At 32.4% G+C, this 11,789-nt stretch overlaps 1 protein-coding gene across 2 annotated transcripts; it reads right to left on the bottom strand.

The window, feature by feature from the left end:
- Window positions 1-5,611: 5,611 nt before the first annotated feature.
- On the bottom strand, window positions 5,612-11,368 carry ATSIK (Protein kinase superfamily protein). Of its 2 annotated transcripts, none has more exons than XM_088973440.1 (5): window positions 10,755-11,368; window positions 9,186-9,846; window positions 8,081-8,338; window positions 6,854-6,973; window positions 5,612-6,467 (listed from the first exon to the last, which is right to left on the bottom strand). In XM_088973440.1, the coding sequence occupies exons 2-5, from the start codon at window positions 9,813-9,815 to the stop codon at window positions 5,835-5,837; spliced, it is 1,641 nt and encodes a 546-aa protein (XP_088829566.1). In that variant the 5' UTR covers window positions 9,816-9,846; window positions 10,755-11,368; the 3' UTR covers window positions 5,612-5,834. The 2 variants fall into 2 exon arrangements, with proteins under 2 accessions (XP_088829566.1, XP_088829567.1); XM_088973441.1 differs by having other exon boundaries at window positions 9,186-9,920; window positions 10,755-11,103.
- Between the last annotated feature and the right edge of the window lie 421 nt (window positions 11,369-11,789).

Raw genomic sequence — 11,789 nt, forward strand, 5'->3', positions numbered from 1 at the left:
TATATAATAGCCTCCACAAACAATTTCAAATTTGGCTCATGGGCCTTAGTGATGAGCCCTATGTCAACATTAAGGATTTCCCTGAAACCCAGGCCCAGCTTATTAGGATTTAGGACTGATCCTCCTTGCATGGTTACATTACATAACCATTGCTATTGTCTTTGTCAGGTTAAGGACCATAGCAGCAAGCCGGCAAGCCAAAATGCTGATATTCTTTAGTTTTTTAGATTATGTTTGGTTTGAAGGAAAAGGTAAGAAAAGAAAAGAAACGGCAGACAAATTTATACATGTTTTATAAAGGTTTTTTTAACTTTCTTTTCCTTTTTCTACTTTTTCCTTCAAAGCAAACACAGCCCGAAGGTAAAATACGTATACTTGTGATGTTTCTAACAATTGCTTAAACCTTCCTGACTTTTATCAGTTGCAAAAACCTCCCTGACTCTTTGGGGTAAAGTATACTTACTGACCCCTTCCTTCCGTTAATTCCAGTTGACATAGAGAGTAAAAATTCCTAACTACCCTTTTTTATCTGACAGAAGAGTTAAACGCTTTAGTACCAAAATTGCCCTTCTTTGATTATTTTTCCGTTTCTTCTAAAACCACTCTCACCTACATGTAAATGGAATGAGCATTAAAAAAGATAGTGGGAAGGGTCTAATTCCAAGAATCCACCCAAACCGGTTCTAAGGCGTAGGGGTTTATGCTACCTGAATCAGCCCAGAAAATAGGCCTTGGTGGAATTGGAATTATAATCAAACTTGTCTTGAAATAAATCTCAAAATATATTAAGGATGTGAAGATTTGAACCTAAGCACTCATGGTTACAAAGATCATGGTCTCAATTGATCATTAATTCACTTAAGTTATTTGATCATTTTTCTTTAACTTGATATTTGAATTTGTATAACAAGTAATGTAAAAGGTAATATTTACAAAATTTGAACCATAATGATAAATTTTGAACTACATATTAGTATATTATTATAATATTGAAATTAAATTACTCAATTTATTATTATTATTATTATTATTATTATTATTATTGTTATTATTATTATTATTATTATTATTATTATTATTGTTATTATTATTATTATTATTATTATTATTATTATTATTATTATTATTATTATTATCCCTAGAATCAATCTTAAAAGGATAGGTTCCGATTCCAAGAACCTAGAACTGATAGATTCTAGGTTCTACCTTGAAATTGAACCAAACCAACCCATCCCCACCCCAAAATGGTATGGCTTTCTGAGAGATTGAGTATAATAGGATCCAAATTTGATCGCCATTTATTGAATCATTTTATGAAACTCTTTTTAGGGTTTGGCTTTGAACTCATGAGTAAGTAGAGGTGTAAATGGGGTCACCATGCTTTGGCGGGCTGTGTTAGGCCATGCTTGCTTCCTCTAGGATACTTCAGATGTCAGGCCTGGCACGAGCCTAGGTGGGCTTGCGCTAGGCCGTGCTAAGCCTTGAGCCAAGCGATGGGAGGCACATTTAAAAAAATTGAAAAAGTACAAATTAGACAAACAATTAAAACAATCTTAAAATTTTATTTTATATGAATTTTGCTGTACACAATTATTTATATATAAAATAATAAAATAAAATTAAAAAAATTACAATACAATTGAAATAAAATAGTATATAAAACTATATATATATATATATAAGTTATTTGTGTAAAATCAATGGCATTTCCAATTGGTGCCTTAAGGTTATGTGGCAGGCAGCTGAATTTAATATTTCATAACCGATTAATAAATTAATTAATTAAATAGTAGGGACCCGTGCGATGCATGAGATTTATTAAGTGAAAGTTAAATATTAGAAATGATCATTTACTAAAATATCCCTTATATTTCATGGATTTACTAAAATCTACCCTATAATTAAAATTTTACTAAAACATCACTTATAATTTGCAATGGATTTAATCAATCTTCCATTAGATGACAGTGGAAAATGATAGTGTTGACCCTAATGTTCATTTAAATAAATTTAGTCAAAATAAAATAAAAATAAAAATACCATTTTTGCTATTTATAGGACACAATCAATCACTCTATTGGCTATATTTGGTTAATTTTGTTTTTTGTACAAAAAGTGTTAAGGGTATTTTTGGAATAAAATATCATGGGCCTAATGGAAAAATAAACACTCCTTAATGAAAGGTTGGTTAAGTAAATAAGTTGTAAAATATACGAGATGTTTTAATAAAATGAAAACTATAAGGTAAGTTTAAGTAAATATATAAAACTATAAGATGTGTTCTAGTAAATAACCCTAATAGAATCACATAAGAGTATACAATTGATTTATATTTTTAATTTTTTAAATAATTAATAATTTTTCATATTTTATATACTACTTTTAATAAATTTTTTATAATACAGAAATAACAATAATTAATTTCAGTTACGTTTATTCATCAAACTGATGAAACCGACCAACTCGATCAACTCAACCCAATTTGGTCGGTTTTCTAGTATTTTAGATCGGTTTTGGTTAAAAAATTTCCCACTTCGACCAAGTTCGATCAATTTCACTTTGGCTATTTGTAAACCAACCAAAATTGAACAACCTAACCATGGATATATATATATATATATATATATATATATATATATATTATAAATAAAATTTTTAATATAAAAAAGTATGAAACTTCCCATATTTCTTAGTCCAAAATGTTTTATATTATAATCTAATTTTTAAATTTATTTTTTAATAAATGCACTATAGTTTTTAAAATTAAAATAAATTTTTAAGTTTAAATCTTTTGAACTGACTGACCAAACCAAAAAATCGGCCCAAACCTATACAACTTGAGTGGGTCGATTTTCTCAAAAGGTTAGTTTTGGTTTCAGTTAACCAACTCCCTAACCTAACCATGTCACTTTGGTTGGCCAAATAGCCTACGACCTAAACGAACCAACTCATGAACACTCATAATTTCAGCTAAATTAATAGTCTCATCTCTGACAAATAACAATAGTTTAATCTCCAATAATTATTGAACATTTATAGCAAAAATACACAATTATTAAAAATATATTGATAATGAAAAAAAAATACAATAAGTACTAAAGTATATTAACTTAGTCAATAAATAGTATAGTCTCAAATAATAGTTTGATCTCTAATAAATATTAATCAATAAGTTATAACAAAAATATAATAAATACAATAAACTAAAATTAAAGATTCCACTAATAGTAGTTTAATCTCCAATAACTATTGAAAGTTTTATATTGAATAATAAATTTATACATAATCATTGAAAATACATTTATCACAAAAACAATAAATAATTACTGAAATACAATAAATATTAATTTTAGTATATATAATTATATAATAAATACAGATTAAGAGTTTAAAATTATTATTAATAAACATTAATTTTTTTTGAAAGTTATTTTCTTGAATTATTACTTGATATAAGTGAAATTAGTTATTTACAATATTATGTAAAACTATTAAATTATTATTAATTTCAATATTATGTTATAATTATTTTTCTACTTTTTAGAATTTTTTTAAAATTTATTACATAATTTATTTATTTTAACGATTTAAAATCTAGTTATATTAAATATTTTGTTATTTAAAATACCCAGTTATTTAAATACTTAAAAAATTGTAAAATATTTAAATTTTAAAAATATAGTTATTTATGGAATTTAATTATCCATAAAATCATATTTGTATTATTATTACATAATTTCATTATTAATTTTGTAATATGTTAAATTATTATTAATTTTAATATTATGTTATAATTATTTTTTTGCTTTAATGATTTTTTTAATTTATTACATAATTTCATTATTTTAACTATTTAAAATTTAGTTATGATAAATATCTAGTTATTTAAATATTTTAATAATCTATAAAATATTTAAAATTTTTTGTTATTTGAATTTTATTTATTCAATGCTATTATATTTTATTAAATATTTGAAAAACATTTAATTTGAAGATCCAGAAAAACAAAATTTAATTTGTTAGTACATAATTTCTTGATATATTTTGTAAAAATATAAAATTATTTATTAGATAATTTCGTTATTTTAACTATTTAATATATAGTTATGATAAATATTTAGTTATTTAAATATTTAAATAATCTATAAAATATTTAATTTTTTGTTATTTTAATTTTATTTATTTAAATCTTTTACATATTACTAAATATTTGAAAACCATTTAAATTGATAATCTGGAAAAACATAATTTAAATTGTTTGTACGTGATTTTGTGATATATTTTGTAAAAACATAAAATTATTTTTTGTGTTTTTAATAAATATTTTAAAGTTATTACATAATTTTGTTAGAATATTTAAATAATTATTAAATTTTTTAATCGAAACTTTCTTTAGATAGATATAGATAAAAAGTAGGGGAGAGGATACATAGGAATTAGAGATAAGTTATGAGAGAAATTCTCTACTAAATTAGAGATAATTGTGGAGATAAATAGGAATTAAAGATAATTCTGGAGAAAGTGGGGTAGTCAGTTTAGGATAAATTTTTGGAGAAAATATTATTTAGGTTATTGGGAAAGTGCATCTCATTGGTTGTTTCAAAAATAACATGGAATAAAAAAATAAAAAATTCAAAAAAAGGAAAAAAAATTGATCGTTTTGTTTGAATATATATATATATATATATATATATATATATATATATATATATATATATATATATATGCTAGACATGGAATAAAATTAACATTCTAGATCATATAACCCAATTAGCATTCTACAACTTGGGTCCAACCCCTATTGTGTGTATATATATATATATATATATATATATATATTTTGATAGTCATCTGGTGTTGTACAAGCCCAATTGTATTACTATTTGCAACTTGCAATTTGCCAGGGGATTTGGATGGGAAGGCTACATTGATTACACACAGAGACAGTCCAAAGCTTTGGCAACCGTTTGGTGATTGGAGCTAGAAAATATCAAAGTACTAGTAGTAACCAAAACATATACTGTTTGGATCAGAACAATTTCGTCAATTTTCCAAAGTCTGTACCCCCATGCCACATCCCACTAGATTGGGCCGTCTTCTGGGAATTTAGGGGCAAAGACGAGTAAGCTTCTGCTTCTCAGTTCTCCCTTGACCCTTCCACATTGTCTCTTCCCCCATATATTTTCTTTTATTAGGCCTTTTATGGTGTTACCCTCGTTGAAATTCAACGGCCGAATGCGTCACGTCTTCATCAATAGCAAGATTGATTGTTTAGACTTTTTGACTCCAGAAAGAGTTATATTATTTTCTTTATTAAATCTTAATAACTGGCATAGTCGACAAGGACCCGAGTGTGTTCATCCTCCCTGGCCACCGGTGGCAGTGCTCTGGTTCAGTTTAGCCAACGGTCGACACACTACAGGCTTTAGAGGTCAGGTCCAGTAACCACCCATGCCATGAGTGTAGAGCGCATATAGAGAAAAATACCATCTTCCTCTCTGCCTTTCTTTGACTCGATTTCATGTTAAGAAAATTTGTGAACTTTCACTCCACTTTTCTGTTACTCCGATTTTCTGTCAAATCAAACATAACAAGAAATAGACAAAACTGATTGGTTGGAGTATGAAATAGACAAAACTGATTGAATCCATATAAAACAGGCTTGCAGTTGCACTCTTCTTTATCTACAAATGGCATTCTCTCTTTTCATCTTTCTCAAGCAATAGAAATGTGGAAAAACCACATCTTTATCTTTCTATATACCATGTTAAATCACAATACAACGGTTAAAAAATGAAAAAAAGAAAGACGAAAAATATATATACTATTAACAATCAAAACCCTTCAACTCCAGCCCTTCGAATTGTTGAGGCTGCTGATTTCCGACTTTCCTGTACCCCATTTTCCTCCAATGAAATCACAGATGAACATGATCGCGGTGGGAGTGACATGGGCACTGAGGGTGGCCTTGTTGGAGAAACAGATAGCCCCGTTCTTGAAGGTGGAGAAGGTGAGAAACTTAATCTGGGGGCTGGGGTAACGGTACCATTGAGACTTGGTGACCTTAACATCTGTTTTCCAGATACAGTAGCAGGCTCCTGGAGTGGAAACCGACAAGCATACTTCATGTCTTGGATGTTTTTCAGAGACTCAACTATAGTTCTCATTGTGGGTCTTTCAGATGGATCCTTCTGGAGACATCTTAATGCAATGTCAGCCACAGTTCGAGCTGCTTTAACTGGAAAGCGGCCTTTTAGCCGTGGGTCCATGATCAAGGATAATCGGCAATCATCAGCCAGGAAAGGTCTGCTCCACTTAACTAAGTTCATTTCTTCCTTGGGGTGGCGGCTGTCAAGATTCCTCCGCCCTGTGAGTAATTCAAGAAGAACAATTCCAAAGCTCCAAACATTGCTTTTTGGAGTGAGTAATCCTCTCTCCAACGTCTCTACTGAAAGATTTGCCAGTGCCTGAAGGGTTGAAAGAGATCCATCCAAACACAGGAGCAAGATTCATCAAGATATGATTGACAACTCAGAAAATCCAACAAAAATTAACCCATGCATCAGATGATCAGCCATATAAATTTCAAACCATTATATTCCCAGAACAAAAATTGTTTGGATTTTTATTGCTCAGAAGAAATATTTTAATTTTCCCATCACTTGGTCACTAAACAAGTATTATGTAAACAGCATCTTTTTGGTAATCAACATGTTTAAAGAAGCATTGATACTTCCTACAATACACAATGAATATCATCCACCCCAAATTAGAATAAGCAGGAGCCCCCCTGCTTCAGAAATCAGAATTGATAACAGTAGCAACATTCAAGTGTTGAGTACAGAAAACATACCGTTGAAGAATTAGATATCTCTGCCTCTGGATTATGGCTGACACAACCATAACCTGAGAGCTTTGCACTGAAATCTTTGTCGATCTGTATATTGCCAGTTGAGAATTCATTGTACATTGCCTGCCAAAATAAAAAGCATAAGGTGAACCTGAATTGATAAAATAACAGGTTTAATGCATACAAAGAGGAATGCTTATCTCAAACTCAAATATCCTTCTCAATCTCTGGCCACACGACAGACTTGGCAAATGTAAAGGTCTACAATCCACCATCCAAAGGGTCCAGCCTTGGATATTTTTAAAGGTTAAACCGACCCAGTTATATGATTCTAACCAGCGTGGGGACTCATGAGTTGATGTGTGTCCACAGGTTGACCCTTGCCTGACTCTCCAAAATGCCCACTGACTCAACTCTTCAAAACTATGAATCTCACTTTAAATACCTCTATGCAACAGTTCTCCAACCATTTAAACTGTACAAGGGGACTCTACTATTTTTATTTTCCCAATTTACACATAACTTATGACCTATTGTTTATTGGATCTTTTCCAATTAACATTGAAATTAAGAATCATCATCATCATCATCCAAACCTTGTCCCAACCATATGGGGCCAGCTAAATGAATCCTGTTTTGCTATACTGTTCTGTTTAATGTCATAGCCATTGTAAAATTATTGGCGCTTAAATCATTTCTTACTACTTCTACTCATGTCCTTTTTACTTGTCAATTATAAATAGTAATTTAACTATTTAGGTTGTTTTATCTATATAGTTCTATGAACTTTATGAATAGTATTAAAAACCAGAATGTCTAATATGTACAATAGAATATTTTTTATGTGAGATACGCTCAAGAATCCCAATTTTTTGGGTTCACTATGTCAGACTCTTGTAAACATGTAAGATTGTAATTCCCATGTCCATGTCCATACAGCAATGGTTCTGATCAACCAACAACCCACCATCAAGAAGAATGTGTGATGTGGTCCATGTGGATCACAGTGACCAGTCCTACTCTTAACCTAAAAGATCTACAATGTGGAAAATATGGGATAATTGGTTTAGGCATGAGTAGATTGGGCTCAAATTACAAGATTCTACTCTTTCTCATGATTGTTTACATACTCATCAATAGGAAATGCATGGCCAAAAAAAAATGAAATCTCATTAAAACTTCAATTAAATTCAGCCCTGAATGATATTCCAGATGGAAGGGTGAATACACCTGAAAAGGCCCTTCTTCATGCAGAAAAGCAAGACCTTGTGCTGAACAAAGAGCCACTTTCATCCTTGTATACCAGTCAATTGGGGGCCCATCAGACCTGCCATAAAGCAGCTTGTCTAAGCTTCCATGGTATAGCCTTTCATAGACCAACATCCGCTGTTCTGAACCCTCACGTGCATGGTAACCAAGCAATTTACAGAGCTGTGGATGTTGCAATGATGCAAGTGTATTAACCTCATTGATAAATTCTTTGAACCCCTGCAAGACACAAACATGTTGAGACCACACCATAAAAAAAAATATATATGATACTCAAACTCTGAAAGTATCAACAAACAAATGAAAAGAACTTTCACATGCACCCACGTCAAAACTAGTAACTCAACATGCTTGTATAAAATTATAAATAAAATAACCAGGATACACACTTTAAAGTTTTCTCAGTGCATCAGTGACAATACATAGCATGTATACTTTGCTTTCCAATACTTATGGTGTGAATCAAATAGATTTATACAATTGTCAACCATGTGCCTCTATGCCTATCTCATTGTTTTGTTTACCAGACCATCCTTACTCCATTTTATCAGTTGATGACTGTGGCCTTTATAAGACCATGTTAGTGGGCTATGTGCTGAATTTTTTGTTATATTTGACATCCTCCTTATAGTTCAGTTGAAAAGACATCCTTTTCAAGTAAAATAACCTTCACACCATTGACTTGATATGTATTCATAGTTGATAGTCATGGCCTTTATATGATCATGGGAAAAATAGCACCATAAACAAGAATCTCAGATAACAGTTAAAAGATCAAAGACAGAAGTCATAGTACAGAGTTCACTCAAGAACACCCAAAGGTACAAATGGGTTCGTTACTAGCTCTTCAGATGTATCTCACTCTAAGATTAGCAAATACTGAAAATGACAGGTGAAACTAAATCATCATCATCATTTAACCCTTATCCCAACTATATGGGGTTGGCTACATGAATCCTGTTTTGCCATTCTATTCTGCTTAGTGCCATATAAGAGGTGAAACTAAATAATAGATTAAAAAAACCCATGTAGTGGCAACCTAGGAGGGCTGTGAATTATAATTTACCTGATTGGATGGAAGAAGGCGAGTAACTGTGGCTTCAACCCTCTTGGAACCTGATGAATCTTCTCCAAAAGAAGCTTTATAAATTACAGAAGAAAGACTTTCTAACATGCAACGTTCAGGAGAAAAATGTTGGCAAGCAGCTGCAATCTCTTCATATGAAAAGTTTCGGAGTCCTCCCAAAGGAGGCAGAGGCAAGGGGCCAGAAGCAGAGATAGAACTGCCAGCATTCGCTGCCTTGAAGCTTCCCATATTTTTCAAAACAGCAGTGCTTTGAGGTGATGGCAGAGGAAGTGGTTGTGGGCTTGGAGCATGATGTTCCCTTGTGAACCCTGCTCGGGTCTTCAATTCTTCATGTTCATCATATTCAATTGATGAGAGTGCATCTCTTTCTGCCACATTTAAGCTTGAAGGAGCAGATAAAGCACGGATTCTACTATTAGTGAGGTAAGTAACTGATTGGGCAGGTTTGGCTCTTGTTCTGAAGCTTGGAGGGGCAGACTGCAGTGAGCGACCATTTGTTTGTGGTTCAGGGAGCATGGTGGGTGTATTCTCCCGAGGCTTCATCTGTTTGATATAGTTGGACTGCTCAGACTTCTTCTTCTTACTTTTTAATACCGTGAAACATCCCATTTTAGGCCCTAAACCTTTCAGAGATTTGTTCCTACACAAGGGAAGACAGAGGTTACTGGCTGCCTCATTGCTTAATGGGGTCTGAGAAGATGGGTGCACCCAACTCTGGATACCAAGTGAAAAAAGGTATAGTAATTAAGAATTTCTCCATGTATAGACTGTATAGTTGCAGAAACAAACCTATATATATTAATACTTAGCGGTTAACCTAAATAGTAAGTTCTAGTGCTTTTACCGATCCTTATTCACCCAAAAACCCCAATAATAAGTTGTTAAGTGCTCTTAATGGCCATCACATGAAATAATACAGAAACTTCCCGGAGAAAGTGCACAGTCGTTAAACTCCATTAAAGAAAGGCTCGGAGCAAGCAAAAGATAAAAGAAGAAAAAAAAAACTCAACAAAGAAAAGGAAATTAAAAATTACCAAAACTGAACATTCCGAACAGGTCAAGAAAGCCGGTAAAACCCATGAAAATGCCATACACCGGCATCTTCATCTACGTATGAAATGCAAATTAAACCATTAAGTATCAATTCTTTTCTCCTAACTGGACATAAATCAATGGCCATGGAACCCTAAAGTTCCACATAAAAGGGAAAAAAAGAACATCTTTAAAGCCAACCTGAAAACAGAAACGAAACTAATCACTCAAATTCGTCATGCAAAAACCGAAATTCAACTTCCACAATACAAATTCCGCCAAGAACCACCACAAACGGCAGCCCAAATCCAACGATCAAATTTCTCGTTAAGTAACTTAAATTATTTCAATTCTTACCGAGACCAAACTTAAAAATAATTAAAAGAAGGATGGAATGATTTAAAAAACAAGGAAATCCATCTATCCACAAAGAAACTGTTTCCGAATGACGCGTTCTCTGATTATGAAATTCCAAAATAAACAAAAGCAAAATAAGTAAAGATATGCGAATGAAACCTGAGAACAGAACCGGTGAAGACCAAAGATCAGCAGCTCCCTAGCAACTGTAGATTAGAGATCCGAACGAGAAAATGGAAAGATGTGATTTGCTTTCGTTAGATCGAATAAAGTGAATGCCGAGATAGAAAGGGGGGGAGGAGAGACACTAAAAAGCGAAACCCTAAGAAGTCAAATGAAAGCATGGGGTGATTGCGAAAAAGAAAATAAAGAAGCAAAAGTGGGGAGCTTGAAGCCTGAAGGAAGGGATTGTGGAGAGAGAGAGAGAGAGAGAGAGAGAGAGAGAGAGCAAAACAAACAGCAGCAGTCAAACCTCCTAAAGGAAATCGATTTTAAAATCATTTCATTTGCTGCAAAATTGAATTGAATTGCTATTATCGATACCAACAGAAACTGTTTCCTTTCTTATTCCATTTGCATTCCCATAAATGCCCCTCCGCTCCATTTGACATCCAGAAACACCGTCATCATCTCCCCAAATTTTATTCCAACCCGCCTTTTCTAATTTCTAATTTTCTTCTTCTCTTCTCTTGCCTCATCCACTCCGGTAACAATAACCTCTACCAACTTTTTTTTTTTTCTTTTCCTATTCTTTTTTCTTTCTGGGTCTAATCAGCCCAACCCAAACCCGCTCGCTCTTTTCTCTGCTGCTTAGACCCTTCTTTTTTTAGTCGATCGAGTTAATTCAACACAGTTTCCAGACGATGTCAAAAATTGAACTCAACCCGATTTTAAAATAGCCCAGATTCAGTTGGAGCAGCACTTTTGCCAAATGTCAACCGATCACACCTATAAATCATCTAGACGAGAGGGAGAGAGAAAGAGAAGAAAAAATTGTAAGAGAAAGTCTATGGACTATGGAGTAGATGATCGGGATCAACCTAAGAAAGCTGTTAAAATTTGACCAACTTATTCATATAATCCAGTCGGACCAGTCCACCTAATTTGGATGGGTCTGGTCATATCCATTCCGTATGTGAAACGCATTGGTACGTTTTGTAAATATAGTAAAGATAGAGGGTATGTCGGTTGCCT

The sequence above is a fragment of the Nelumbo lutea genome, chromosome 2 (genome assembly GCF_056320005.1).
Source record: "Nelumbo lutea isolate HS-2025 chromosome 2, American lotus-T2T, whole genome shotgun sequence".
Classification (NCBI taxonomy): Eukaryota; Viridiplantae; Streptophyta; class Magnoliopsida; order Proteales; family Nelumbonaceae; genus Nelumbo; species Nelumbo lutea.

Bases quoted from the DNA above. Each gene is read 5' to 3' on its own strand.
- ATSIK (XM_088973440.1), bottom strand. From the start codon at position 9,815: ATGGGATGTTTCACGGTATTAAAAAGTAAGAAGAAGAAGTCTGAGCAG. The intron at 8,339-9,185 runs GTAAATTATAAT...TGTGTCTTGCAG, and splicing joins GCCTTCTTCCATCCAATCAG to GGGTTCAAAGAATTTATCAA. The intron at 6,974-8,080 runs GTGTATTCACCC...TTATTTTGGCAG, and splicing joins ATGAAGAAGGGCCTTTTCAG to GCAATGTACAATGAATTCTC.